Consider the following 16,072-nt stretch of genomic DNA (forward strand, 5'->3'; position numbering starts at 1 on the left):
ATCTTTTGTGAACGTGATCTGTTGGCAGTGGTGGAAATTGATCGCGAACGTGTGCTTGCGCGCTACAAAAAATGCCACCGCATCGCAAACCTTTGCTGTGCGATGGTGTTCGTACGTCTGTGGCTCACGATCGCACGACACGAACGCCAACGAGTGCATCGCATCTTTTGCAAGCGCGATGCTTTTTTATTTTGGAGGTTCGCGGCCGATATTTCTGTAATGTATAATGTTGGTAAACTTTTTCGTCGATATCATTTATTGAAATGGTACCTGACCAGTATAATCAAAAAACACTCATCTAATTGCCTTTAAGTGTACAAAAAATGGCAACAAACCAAGTGTTCTACATTGTGATCCTTCTGGCGAACCAACTGCGATTCTGCTCGTTCGACATTTGTTTTGTGTTGGTTCGTCGATCCGGGAAATCGTGAACCGTTCTCTCTTTTAAGGTTCGCGAGCGCGTGAGCAAAGATTGTGTTTGATGCGAACCAAAAAACACGTCAAGCGCATGATGCTTTCCACCACTGTCTGTTGGTCACAATTTTTTTCTTGTTGGTTTACACCGTTAAAGGGTGAAAATCAACGATGGCGAATGATTGGTACTATAACCATAATTGGAACACTTACCCTATATAGATATTAGCCTGGTACACGGTTTATGTGGGAAAATACAAAAAATGGAAAAACTCAAGTTCCTGTATACTTTTTGAGTTTCACTTTGGTCCCATATCAACTGTGCAAAATTTCAAATCGATCGGAAAAACTATATTTTAGCGCCCGCCATTCTTAGTTTTTCATACGATTTACTATGGGGAAATTTTACTCCCGCAAAGAAAAATCGCTAGGAGTCACCCCTAGATCCCTAAAAATAAGTCGACGAATGATTTCTGTAGAATACTTTACTAGGAATCAGACCTCCGAAGACAGCAAATCGATGCGACGTTCGTGAAAAAAGTTATAAGGCCTCACCCGACCGATAAAATAACGAGATTTTATTATTTATTGTTATTCCTTACATGTTAAACAGCGTTTGCATGCCATTCGGTTTTCAATCAATAACTTTTTCCACATGCCTCAGATCGCTTTGCGGTCTTCGGAGGGTTGGTTCCTCGTAAAATTTCCAACAGAAATCATTCATCGATTTATTTTTAGGGATTAAGGGGCAACCTGTGGCGATTTTTCTTTGAAACAGTGATTTTCCCCATACTAAATCGTATGAAAACTTAAAATGGCTGGCGCTAAAATATAGTTTCTCCGATCGATCTGAAATTTTGCACAGTTGATATGGGACCAAAATGGAACTCGAAAAGTGTACAGGAGTAAAATGTCTTTTTGTGTCCCACGCTAATAGATATAGATTATGAAAATATTCAGTTGGACCGATCTGACCTCCGTGGTTTTCGACAAATCCGAAGTTTTTGGAATATGTCCTTATTGAAACCCACATTTTTGAGGCTAGGATACCTTAAAGTGTTTATGGCCAATCATGGCCCCGAGGGAAGCGTGTTCTGAAGTCACAGCTTCAAAGTCAGCATGTTTTATGAATGCAGGCCTGTCTGATACTATTTGCTGTATCAATTTTAGGATGTATGGTACCGATGTTGCTACTAACCTACCGAAAATCCGGTACATTGTAGGGGGATTAGGGGCATAATGGACACCCGGGGCGAAATGGACACCCCTGTTTTTGCCGAAACCGTTGACTTTTATTTAAAACTTTTAATGCATAAGTGTAAAGGAACAAGTCATGGTTCTATTTTTCAAGAGTAGCGTTTATATTCCTCCAAAATAACTAAAATATCATTGAAATTGAAATACGTTTTTCATATGGTGAAATTCTTATAATTTCGAAGCAGCATCAAATAAGGTAATAAGAGTTTTGGAGTGTGTTCACCATAAAAACAAGTGAATATTTTATTTTTGATCATAATTCACTTAAAAATAGCAATTTTAATGTTGTAGTCGAATGGATGAACACATATTGCATACTGTTAGGCGTTTTAGAGAGTTTGGAAAAATCAATCCGTTTTTTTTTAGCCTAAACTTTGATGTTATGTAAACTTGTCTAAGATGGAGTATTATATCTGTGGTATTGATCTCCACAGGCAAATTACTTAACTGGTCGATGTAACCAAAGAATTAGCATACAATATGTAGGGATGTCCATTATGCCCCGATGGGTTCCATTTCGCCCCGTACCTTTCCTGCCAGCCCAAAAAACACTCGGTTCACAATTCATTATTTCTTCACAATAAAGACATTCTACCTGCTATAAATAATTGAAAGGCGTAGGAAACAAGTTGTAAGTCGACTGATAATATGTCAAGTTTTACTCTGTTAGAGCAACCTTAACGGCGGCTACTATTCGAGCAACCCGCGCAGCGCTACCATTTTGGCTTAATCACCCTTTTCCACACCGGTGGCAATCAATTAGTCACCCTGATTCGTATCGGGAGGGCTGTCATATTCCCATAGCATTTTTAGCAGCGCAACTGTCCCGCTACTATATTTGGTCACCCACCCATAGCGCTACTATTTTGCGAGCGCATCCAGCAGCGACCGGTAAAGTTTGCTGCAATGATGGAGGGCTATCAACCGGGGTATAGAAGCGCACCGTTAAAGGTGCTCTTATACAGGCCTAATTTACTTAACTTTAAAAGTACTCATTTGCTTAGGGTGTCCATTATGCCCCTAATCTCCTTATTGTATAAAAACATGGATCCGTTAAACCGGATTTTTCGGCACCCTCGGTAATCGGACCGGTCCAACCAAATATAATCTCGATGGATAATGAGTTTCTATGTTGAATGAGCTAAATTAATAAAAATAAATTTTAACCCTCCAGCGCGCGCGCTGTTGTATAAAGTACAACACTGCCAAAAAACCTCGCTCTTCGTATACAGCGCGAGCGCGGTGCAGTTTCAGTTTCTTGATGGTGCGCGTTCTGGAAGGTTGAATAAATTTTTAAATCGGTGGAAAATTCGCGGAGACATGATCATTTCAATTTCATGGGTACACGGGCCCCTGCCGGCATTTTAACGGGTATTTTTTTTTGCTGGCTACAAAACGGGGAGCGGGACAATTGGCATAAAGTCGTTAGGCATAAGTTCCTCTGATATAAGGCCACTTGGCATAATCGAAATGCACCCTTCTTTATTACGCCAAATGTCCATTATGCCAAATGACCGTTATGCCAAATGTCTTTATGCCAAATGACACAGACCCCGACACAACGGTTAATGGATGACGTTTTAGCTTATTTTCATGTTCTGTCAAATGGCATTATGCGAAGAGGAGTACCCCCAGGGGTAATGGTGATATTTCGAATAAAATAGATCTACAAAAACTTGATTGAAAACATATTTATTACATAAAGCTACAAAAATGGTTGATCGCATGTAAGGCAGAACAAAAACATAACGAAATCCCGATTAAATTAACAATAACATTAACCCATTGGGGCCGGAGAGGTCATATATGACCACGGCGATAAATTCGAGCATAATAAGAATTGGCCAGCGCTCAGCGAGATTACGGCAACAGTGGCAAAACAATCCGGCTCCAAAAGGTTAAATATACAGGATGTTAGAAATTAGTCCATGGTGTTAGGTTCGTGAGTGCAAAGTTTTCAAGGGGTGATAGAGGACCATAAATGGTAAATAAAACGTATACCGTGCCATGCCCTAATACCGTGACCTTAAGGATGCTCTTCACTTCAAAGAGCCCTGTAAAAATCAATAATCCATGATTCTTGATTTTTCAAACGCTATATTATTGATTATTGCCTAGAGGTTCGTGCAATTGATTCATAAAGTAAAAAGTATCAATAATATTTTCAGTTTGCAAGTTTTAGCAGAAACACGGTATTTGGAACACAAAAGGAACCATGCCCTAATACCGTGTATTGATACTTTGCACTCACAATCTGTAAATATTTTTAATTGCTTGTTTTTGTAAATATGTGCCAAATTTATCACGCCTAACTTGAGAAGGTTTAATATGCTAATGATTGAACTCAGTTACTCAGTAAAATAATAACACGCTTAGTAAAATGTTTGAGTTTGTTTGTCAAATATGTACACGGTATTAGGAGGCACACGGTATTAGGGCATGGCATGGTATGGTCCAACCTCAACTACGTAATTACCGAACTTTGCATGTTTTTGACTATGTCTTTAACCCTTTGGGGACCGATTGGTCATATATGCCCAGTCGAGAAAATCGACCCTCACAAACAAGTTCTAGACTAGCGAGGTTGCATCCAAAAAGGTGAAAATTCCGTGAAAGGTGAAAGGGTTGACTGGCTATAACATGAAAATAGTCGAACTAATCGCAATTTTTTAAGGCCTTTTATTGTGTCGTCACAAAATGGCTTCTTCAGAATCCCCAAGTAACATTTTAAGTTTTGTTCGGCTCTACAAGAGATCTTCATGACCAATTTTATAAAACTTGCAATAAAACTGATTTATACATCAAAACCTCTTGATAACCTCTTTAAGAGCATCTTCCGGCTAAGTGGACCACTCTCGGAGAGGTTTTGCAAACCGCATTAAGAGTAGCAATAAAACCGTTTTAAAACCAAGTAGAAAAATTTCCCATTCTAGATTGTTGTTTTTTTTTTCAACAAAAACTATGACAGCTCAAGATGCAGAGAAGCTTCTTTGATGGCACGCAAAGTTCAGGACGATACATCATTCGTAAATAGAAGCGGTCATTTCAAATAAATATTTTGTTATTGTGTTCGTTGTTGATTGTTGATTCAGTATTATCATGAATTTGATGTGAACTAAATAAATGAATAAATGTGTTCGTAGGCTTATGCGCATTCAATTTTACCGTGAATATTGGAGTTACAGAATCATAAAATTAATGCGCTTCAAAAATAGTGAATATTATCATCTTGGAATGAAATGAATCAATTTGTTTATTTAGTAAAACTATCTCGAATCACAAGAAAACTCAGCAGAGAGAGTTTATTTATGTGAGCATGTTATGGAAATGGTGGCAAACTATCAATTCATTGCTAATTTGAGCAAAATTAACTATTTTACATTCACGTTAGCTAATTCTTCAATATGGCGACAACCATAATCAACGAAATAAAACGAAAGCAAGTTTACTTTTATGATGACCGCAATAAACCTTGAAATGTCGTAGTTCTGCTTTTCCATCAACAGATGTCGTTACTAATCGAACGGATCGCTATCTGTTGAGAGTTTAAACAGTTTTATTGTGGTAATAATGATTGCCAGAAGGTTTACAAATCGGAAAGTTTTGTTTACTCTTAAAATCTGTCTTTATGGATATCTTCAAGTATACTATAAAACATTTTATCAATGGTTTTCATAAAAGCAGTCATAAAACAGCGAGTTTTGATTATTGCTGTAATAAAACTCTAATTAAAATCAAACAAAACCAATCAGCAATGAAATTGTTACTTGGGTCATCACCCACATTCAACTTTACACAGTATTGCACTAATACACTTACTTAAGAAAATCGACGCTTACCTTTTCTCTAAAATTCTCCACTTCACGCAAGATATTTGGAAAAGAAACATAGAACATCCTATTCCAATTAAAATTCTCTTTCGAACTATCTATGCCACAAAAAATATTTTCACTTAAACTTTAAAATTATATAAATTTGTCTCAACCGCACCAAGAGTTCGATGAAAATGTTACCACCTACCACAGTACAACGACGACGGCAGCAGCGCGACGTGACGGTGTCATCTGGCGCACAATCATCGATCATTGAACGCAGTGATGTCGATCTTGCGGGCCAATTCATTAATAATATACCTAAATCAAAATTATTGAAATGGTCAACTCACACTCTCAACAGCTTTCACACTCTTATCCCCATGACATTAGAGCCCACAGAATAAAACTCATGCAACATTCAACATTATGGCTAGTTTCCACTTTGTACGTACTGTGCAAAAAGATAGGACAAGTATTAATGGTCAAGTAATGATTCCGCTTCAAAATTACTTGTGCAGTTCGCAGATGGCAAGTAAGGAAAAAAGTGTAACACTCGTAACGCCGCCCGTGCAAATCAAATGGAGCTGTCACTTTTCCTTGCGGAAAAATTGTCCGCGCTATTATTCCGTAAGGAAAAGTAACGTTTCTCCCCATACTGGATCAGTTGTCAAAATTACTTGCGGAAAAATGTGGAATTTTACTTAAGTGCTCTACTTGGCAACACGAAACTTAGGTTTACTGTCGGGAACTGCTCACATCACCTGCTTTCGTTGTGCGTTCGTTCGCCGATGACAACCTCGGCATTCACCCAAACTGTAACTCGTTGGCTGGACCACGAAGTAAACGAACATCGTTGCGGTCGTCCCGAGCATTTTATTTCTGTTAAGGTGAAACATCCAACACGCTAAGACTCAGCACCAAAGTGCATAATTTCCAGACTACACCAAAAATGTGTAACACTTGCACATTCACAAAATCAGCTCCTGCGTCCGCTAAGTCGTGAAATTCGCAAAATATTTTGTACCGCAATCTAGCTAGATTTACTAGTGACCTTGGTAAACGAAAAAAAAAAAGAAATTTTGCATCTAGAGGAATGTACGAGCTGTTTCTTAGAATGTGTAACTGTTACACATTTTTGTGTGTATTCTCCCAAATAAGGTAAAATTGTAGATGTATTAGTCGACATCATAATTATTTATTAAGCGGCGCAGCCTAAATTTTTTTCTAAAGCGCGGTGTCTGAATGGAAATTTGTGCATCAATCTTGGCGTTGCTGTTTTACCAAAATTCTTCTATTACCTTCTCAATGTTGTCAGATTTACGAAATAAGTGACTACAGTGACCCCACAATTTATGAATCGGAAAAAATTACCACAGTTTATGGATCACTCCATTTGATCAACATGGTGATTCATGAACAGTGTACAAAAATTAAGGTGATTCATCGGTGTGGGGTCACTGTATATCACTTAAAAGTGATTCGTTACCAGGCCTGTATAGGGGAACTTACGTACAGTCAGGTCTTTTTTTACGCGGTTTTCATTCACGCGGCCGTGTAAATGAAAACTCCATACAAAAAAAAAAATCATCGCCTTATTTTTGCATGATTCGTCGAGAAATGGTGACTTTTTTACGCGGTTTTTTGAATTTTGAAATGAGTTTTTTTTACGCGGTAAGTATCCCCCGCGTAAAAAAACCTGACTGTATTTTCGACAGTTTTGTTCTCTTCGTCATGGAGGGTTTTCTGAAACCTGTTGAACTCAGATTTGTTCTCAAATCCTTCCCAACGCAGCTGAATTATACACTGATTTTATTTTTACTACGGTAACGGTAATTGTATCGCGTAAAAAACGTGTTATTAAAAAGAAACTGCGTTATTAAAAAAAAAAAACTTCGTAAAAAAATCAAGTCACGGTAGATGTGGTCCTGGCTATTTTACGCGGGTTTTGAAAAAAAAAAAAAAAAACGCGGTACTTTTACGACGTTTTTTTTTTTTTGGAAGAACTCGTTTTTTTACGCGGACCACGTAACAAACCGCGTAAAAAAGCTTTAAATGTATAGCCAAGTTTCAGGCAATTTGGCCGACAAAACTCGCCATACAAAATAAAACAGCATTGCGAACGGCCTAAGTCACATTATTAATTGGCTCAACGATTTTAAAAATGTCGTGAATAGCTGAATGTAAAATTCATATAAGTTATGAGAATTTTGAGCATTACCGTGCGAGCACCATATTATAGACAGCTCCATATTCTGAACAGTCGGCTAACGCAAAATAGATTTTCCTTTTATGAAGCATATATTGAATCGAGAGTTGAGGTGTTAATTTTATTAAGCCCCTCTATTATCCAAGCGTTACAAAACATATTGTTTTTGGCTTAACTGCGAATGTAGAGAATGTGTTTGTACATAGTAAGTAACACTATGTGTTCAGAATTAGGACCACGGCTTCTTATGGTGTCCATAATTAGGAACATGTCGTTCAAAAACAAATATATGTCTAGATCAGAGACTGGAAGTTATTATGAGATTTAATTTATTTTATACATTTAGCTAGACAAAAAAACACAATTGATGGTAGTGTGAAGCATTATCTCTAGCAACAAGAACTTCCATTTATTTTAGGATTTGTTGTGAGATTCCCTTAACCGTTCAGAATGTGGGTACCGCACGGTACATTGTTTTAAGAATCAAACAAAACAATAATGTTTCAATTACATAAATAGAAACATTTTTATAAACATTTTCATTGTAGTTTGAATGCTTATTGAACATTATGATCACTAATGATCGCATTGATAAATTGTAAAAGTAAATGTAATTTTATTAAATGCGATATCCTGTTAGTTTGCATTTAATATCAGAGCTAAAAAACTAAACAAACAATATATCGTACACACAAGCTGTCCAGTTTATAAATCGAACCGCCGTTGTGTTGAAGAGTTAATAAAATATGAACAAATAACAATAATTAAATCTTCCGCAACGATACATTTACGGAAGAATATACTTACCATGCCCATTGTTGTGTGTATAAATTATACAACACCGCACAAAATCAACACATATCACTTCATTAAACCGCGCGATTACACTCCGTGTCGTACAAGTAAATGACTGAATTATACCTCACTGCAAATTATTTAAAATTTACAGTTACATTCATCCGATGCTTTCCCCGTTTTAATTACAGTTGATTATTATACAGGGTGACTGGTACTGCGGAAGGCAATGAAACTAGACCATATTTGCAAAAAAAAATGTACAACAAGGTCATGTTGGAAAATGAATATTAACTGAGTTATTGAACAAATTATTTGGTACGGATTCAATGCGCCTCACCTCTCCTTTTTAAAATTAGTTTTCTCAGTGTACTCAAAGCAAAGGCTAGGGGTTGGGTATTAGTAATGAACCCTGCGCCTATAGTGGACCTCCACAGTAAAAACATCAATTACATTGCTACACAGCAAGGATGTTTTCGATCATCTGGCAATCATTTGACTCATTTGTCTATATCTTAGTACAGAAGCCTAAACGTGATGTTCGACAAACTTGTAGATTATTGTTTTTCCTACAATTATCACCAAGGACGCCATATTCTAACTCTTACATTTACGGCGTAAAGGTGTTAGTATCACCTACTCATACTAAACGATCGATTTTTTCGATCGTTTAGTATGAGTAGGTGTTACTCTCACGCCGTATATGTGAGAGTTAAGATATGGTACGGTGATAATTATAGGAACAACACTTATCTACAAGTTTACCGCACACCTCATTTCATTATTAAGCTTCTGAACTAAATGAGTCAAATGATTGCCAGGTGATCAAAAACATCCTTGCTACACAGCAGTTCCTGGCACAAATTGCCCAGTGGCAACAAATATCGTTTATTTCAAAAGGGTCCACGATACGCACACTCAGGAGGGGGTCCACTATAGGCACCGTCGACGCCTAGGCAGATAACATGACAATGCCAGCATTCACAAGCTAATATCTATCAAATGTGCATAATTGTGACCAGTTTTATTCAATAGAGCACAAGATCTAATCACTAGCTAGATATCAACGTGAAAAAATCATAAACTTTTCTTTAACATTGTTAAAATTTCAAAAGTGTGTTGAAAACTACAGTGACGCTTACGTCAACTATGTGATTATGGGCAGTAGGCAACCTTGATGCATACTTTCAAATGTGTTTTTCACTGGGTTAATTAATTAATGTTGTATGTTTGAAGGTGTTAGAGGATACACGAAAATTGTTGTAAAATTTTACTTTGCGACAATCCATTGAGGGAACATTGCTAAAAAGTCGCAAAAGTAAATTTCGATGGCTTAGGGGGTCCACTACTAGCACCCAAACCCTATATATACTCTGACGGATAGAACTTTCGGAGCCAATTAAACTTGACGTTTCGAGAGACCTTGAATACGAGGGAACTAATGTATTCGTAAAGATAAAAAAAATTATGTTCTCCAACACAAAGTCTGTCGAAAGCTTGAACTTTTTCTGGTGTTGCCAGTATACGGCTGTTGTCAGTTGTTAGGATTTTCTATTCACAAGACAATACAGTCTATAGCGACTGTAAGGCTAAAGTACTGTTTGTTTTATTTTTTATTGTTGTACTTTTGTTACAATTGATCACGCATGTAATAAACATAACGGAATCAATCGGTACCGTTATCACTTTGTATTTGAATAGAATGAATTTGCAAATATAGGGGTAGGTGGGGGGCATAATGAGCACCTTGTATTTTCACTGTAAATCTTCAAATTAACAAAACAAATTGCTTGATTGTAGCCTTATTATCTAAAATCCAATGAGTTGATGACAGAACATTAGTCAAAAAATCCGTTTACCTTGAAAAAATAAACAAAATGCGTAAAGTGGTCATGTACTATAAGAACCAGGTGACCTAAAATAAGGTTTTGGGTATCGAAATCACAACTTAGTGAGCATCTATCAATTTTCTTGATATTCCCTAGGCCAATGAAATTTATTTGTAACACTTTTCAGCTATTTGTATAATTATTTTGTTGAAAAAATATGCTTCAAAGAGTTGGTAGTAGGGTGGGGCAGAATGAGCAACTAGTGAAAAAATAATGAAAATGGTAAACATCTTCAACAAACAAATTTTAATTTTGGGTTTCTCTGTTTTGATGCATATAGTAAGGTTTTGTCTGTAACTTTCAATTTATTAGCTTTAAAATTTCAGTATCTGTATATTATCACCGTTTAAAAATTCCTCAATAGAAGACTCATTGGAACCCCACAGTTTCCTACAAAATCAACCCCGTAACCCCTTCAAATTCTTATTGATTGTTGCCGGTATGCTTTATCATTGACAAGAACAGCCAATTAGCATTTGATTGTGTACAAAACTGATATTGATCATCCTGCCCCACCTAGGGTGCTCATTATGCCCCACCCCCAAAACGCAACTCGCGATTTTATACGTTTTTTAAAACATAAAGTTCTACAACATTTATAACTTTATTCGAAATTTCAACGATTGACTTTTGTCAGTTAAGGTTCAAATGAGGATTGAACGTTAAAATTACACTTTGGTTGCACTTAATTTACTGGATTTGGTGGCAAAATGCTTAAGCTGCTCATTATGCCCCGCCTACCCCTAGTGTCTTCAGCGCCAAAAGTAAGCAACGAAATATCCTTACCAAGCATCATGTACTATCTGGTGCATGTGGGGGTGGTATTTACCAGTACATACGATTCCTTTTTTTTACACGGGTTGTTCTTTTGCTATAACTCAGTCAATTTTGAACCGATTCACATAAAAATGTGTACACAGGGAGACAATCCGTATATGAGAAATCAAGTCAACAGGTTCAAAGTTATATAAAAAAAAGACCCGAACAAAAAAAAAAAAAAGAATCGGGTGTACCAGAGTGAAGGCAATGTATAATATGAATTACTCAATAACTCGGTCACTGATGATTGATCTACCGGGTCATACAATTTTTAGCTGCAAATGGTGCTTACTTTCACCTCCTTTGTGTTGTAACACTATTTACCAGTCATTCTGAATTATACCTCACTGTAAATTACTTAAAGTTTACAGTTACATCATACGATACTGATATCTTCGTTTTAATTTCAGTTGTTTATCCATTATACTTGTTATACAGGCACTTGAACTAGATTAAGAATCAATTGAAAGACACGAAACAAGTAGCGGATATACATCATTTTCACAGGAGACTAAATTGATACAGAATTACTATTATTATAAAATATGTAAACTATACGAATAATTATATGTTTTATGCCATTTTGTTTGATAATAAAGTGAGTGAAATTATATTGAAGTAACATGCAAAATAAATACTACAATACTGTTATAGTTTTCAAAATATACAATCAATGAATTGCACTACAAACGTCAACCATATTTATAATCAAAGTAATATTTTTGTTTTCTCTTATACCCCTGTGGATATCAATTTAGATTGATGTATGCACAGTTTTAAGTTATTTCAACTGTAAGTTATGCGTTCAACTTCACACAATATTTTATTATGACGAATTTATCTATGTACTGGTACACACACGATCCAATCTAGTATCGTAAAGTTAGCTAGATCAGTATAAGCATTATTTTAAAGCCATTTCAAACCTACAAGCACAAGATGCAAATTTTGATCGTGTGTGCATATTTCGCCTATTTAACACCACGGAGCCCATCAAAAGGTAATGAAAAATTTAATACGGAACAAAATATAAACCAAAAAATGCTAAACAAACACCAATGAGTACTGAAATTATACTAGTAAGTAAGGGATTAATGGTGAAAGAACTACACATCAATGAGAAAAAACAATCAACATATATATATGAAAATTTATTAATAAAAAATTGTAATACAGAGTTACACCACGACATTTCACGTGGCTCCGCTCATGAAAAAAACACCTCAACAATTCTGACGAAAATGGTGGAGGCAGCTCTACTGTGCCGTACCAACACCTTGTGTCTTCTAATATGTAAACGCAAAGAAATTCAAACTAAACCCAAAACAGTCTTTGTGACATCAAAAAACATATTTTTATATATTAAACAAAGTTCATTAAAACAATTTATGATTGTTTCAAAACAAAAATTAGAAAAATTAGATATATTTGCAACGCAATTCAACTATGGAAATATACAGCCAACCTTCGTTCGTTGCGCTACGTTTGGGTGGGCATTGTTTTAACTGGAGGCCCGTAAGGTTAAAACGAAATCAAACGTCACATTTTAACGTTTTTGAGCCCTGAATCTCTATCGTTATAAATTATTTGACAGCTGAAAATTCAGCCCACCTAGTAAACGTATTTCACTCACTGGGCTAAGGGCTTAGTGCAACGAACGAAAGTTGACTGTATATAAATTTATATGTTGTCAAAATATTTCAAAAATGCGTTTCAACATATACGACGTTTGACTTAAAAATCTCAAAAATGTCGAAATGTAACATGTGACATTTATGCGTCCGACAGCTGATAACAACTATGGCCAAATAGGGCGATAACTGATACACTCAGCCTACATATTGACTAGTTGTACTCGTACCATGCTACAAGTTGTCCAGAAAATTATTCCAATGCAGAAAACAATAAGTTTCTTCATGGAGTGAGGATTTCGTTTCAAGATAATTATACAGTGACCCCACACGTATGAATCATCAAAGGGTTTTTGCAACATAAAAAAATGAATAAGTGAGAAAATCAACCATATATTTGAATGAGGTCAAAATCAAAAATTATGGTTGTGTCTATACTTCTAATTCACGAACACTTTGCTCGTTAAATATACACTGAAGTTTTTTTACGACGGTAATGGTACCGCGTAAAAAAAATCCGCGTTATTAAAAAAAAACGTCGTAAAAAACCGCGTTATTTCAAAAACCGTCGTAAAAAAAAACCGCGTTATTCCAAAAAACGGCAAGTCGCGTTATATGTAATCCTGACTATTTTGCGCATGTTTTTGAAAAAAACTCGTTTTTTTACGACGGGTTTTGAAATAACGCGGTACCGCGTAAAAAAACTGCAGTGTAATGAAAAATGTGAAAATTTTGACTTTCTAGTAGAATTTCGGAAACCACAATTTATGAATCAGCAGAATACTTCTTCACAAATATGAATCAGTTGAGACACTATTTATGAATCAACGGTTTTTTTTTGCAAATTTCGTGAAACTCATGACACTATACGTCTTTAGGGCAGTAGAACCACCATCGTAGAACAGAACACATGAGTAAAAAATAATCAAAAAATCTGAGTCGATTCACCTTAGAGGAGATGATCTACTTTGAAGAAAAACTCCAACATGGTATTTACATATTTAATTGACAAGCGCCTGAAGCTTTCAAAGAGCATTTCTTACAAAAAATAAAAAACTGGTGAAAAATATTCTAAAATTGAAAAAATTCAGCCGATTTTTCACCTGATTCATAATTTGTGCCATACCCACGTTTTTCCCACATCTTATGAATCAGGCGTTTTGCTCAATGTTTTAGGTGAAGCACACTCCAGCACTTTTCCTTCATAAACACGCTGATTAAACATATTAGAGTTAGTTGCAACTTGATTTTCCCAAATCATACCGACAATTTTCGTTGATTTTGGAAGAAAAATCAAATTCGGCGCTGTATATATATATATATATATATATATATATATATATATATATATATATATATATATATATATATATATATATATATATATATATATATATATATATATATATAACAAGTTACCTTGTGGTGATCAGCTGATTCATGAACTGTGGGTGATTCAACGGTGTGGGGTCACTGTACCATTTTACGAATATTACAAGTTTGACGAGTAATGACCTCTCTCGATACAGAGATGAACCAGCCCCCGGCTGAAAATCTCTTTAATAAAGACAAATAATAATTAGTTGCAACGAGTCCCGTTCAAACTTTTTGCGTTGAAGATTACTATATTAGGGAATGTCACATTACTTTCTTTTTAGACTAGGCGTCTAATTAGCTTCATATCAACAGAATTACGAATTTCCATTTTCATATATGTATCAACTCATTCATATTATACTGTTTTAACGACGTATGATTTAATTGATTATTTTTTCTCACTGATTCCAACAAAAAAAAAACTATTAAACACATTGAAGACGTACGATCCAAAAAACTATCGAGGTTGTATAATTGGAGCATACTATTGAACATTCATTTAACACATGATAATGAAAAGTTATAGATATCCTCTTTGTATTAAGCCGGAGATTCATTTTAAGATATTCAAACCTCGAATGTTTTGTGCATCGTATCAGTCAAAATGAAAATTGGCTTACCTTGCGCATCTCGGTGTTGTCCGCCGTCCTGAGCAGTCATAAATGCTTCGTTCTGCTCACGATCCATCTGCCACTGGGCGTAACCTGTACAAAGTAACAGTCAATATTTGGGCCTGTGCGTAAATACAATAATGATACTTACTTTGACTAGAGCCTTCACCACCATGACTGGGTCCTGCTTGATCTAAATCATCCAGCAACTCTTCCTCATCTAGAGTTAAATCTTCAACATTCTCATCTTGACCATCATCGTACTCATTTTTTGGTTCAATCATTAGTTCGGATTGGTTGATTGCTTTAGTATCTTGACTTTCAGTCAAACCAGTTGTTCCCTGCACAGGACGTTGCGAATCGTCCGAGTCGTTGTCCGAATCATGATCATCAGGCCCTTCAGCCTGTTCTGCACCACTTCGTTCGTCATCATCCGTCTGCTGAGTTTGTTGCTGACTTTGATGCTTCACTAGCTGTAGTTTTAAAGCTTCTGCGACTTGCTGCTGCTGAACTGAGTCAGTTTTTTTTACAGCAGTAGCTGCCGCTGCAGCAACTGCAACGGCGGGTGCGGATAATATATTCGAACTATTTGAGGGAGTTGAAGCTGATGACACAATGGAGGTAGCAACGTTGTTGTTTGCCGGTAAACCGACAACTGACGACGTCAATGTCTGCGTTTGAGGTTGCAAAGATGTATGTATAGAATGTGATGAGGAATTTGAATGCTGGTCATGATTATCTGTAACAAAGAAACAAAACAAATATGTATATAGTAGTTTCAGTTAATGGTGAAGCGGTGGTCGGTAAGGACAATGAAAATAGAGTAAAGTGGGTCAAAAGTTTTTGAAATTTCTGAGCCCAATTGTAATGAAATCGAATTCAGTCTTTTATTTCGGGGCGTAATTAATTAGGTATATTTTGAAGATGCTTTAGCATGTATAACTTTTTGCAAAAAAAAAAAATGGAAACCATATTGTACTATGTGTACAATATGATTTCCATTTTTTTTTTTGCAAAAAGTTATACATGCTAAAGCATCTTCAAAATATACCTAATTAATTACGCCCCGAAATAAAAGACCGAATTCGATTTCATTATCCGTCTGTGTCGGGCAAAAGTTTGAATTGTGGGACAAGAGTTCGAGTCATGTGGCAACTTTAGGTAAAAACCTAAAATTCTACCATAGACGCCGTGAATCAGGATGGCCACTAAATTTCAGTTTTGAAATTCACGTCTTTTTTCCGGTTTTCTCGGTTTT

The 16,072-nt window shown here is 36.0% G+C and overlaps 1 protein-coding gene across 1 annotated transcript; it reads right to left on the reverse strand.

Moving 5' to 3' along the window:
- Window positions 1–7,438: 7,438 nt before the first annotated feature.
- On the reverse strand, window positions 7,439–15,593 carry LOC109417196 (longitudinals lacking protein, isoforms H/M/V-like; the record flags this gene model as incomplete). The annotated part of the gene is made up of 2 exons (XM_062843419.1): window positions 7,439–14,907; window positions 14,966–15,593. Coding segments are annotated over 2 exons (765 nt in total), but the record flags the coding sequence as incomplete, so codon positions are not given.
- Between the last annotated feature and the right edge of the window lie 479 nt (window positions 15,594–16,072).

Source organism: Aedes albopictus, unplaced genomic scaffold, assembly GCF_035046485.1.
Source record: "Aedes albopictus strain Foshan unplaced genomic scaffold, AalbF5 HiC_scaffold_196, whole genome shotgun sequence".
Classification (NCBI taxonomy): Eukaryota; Metazoa; Arthropoda; class Insecta; order Diptera; family Culicidae; genus Aedes; species Aedes albopictus.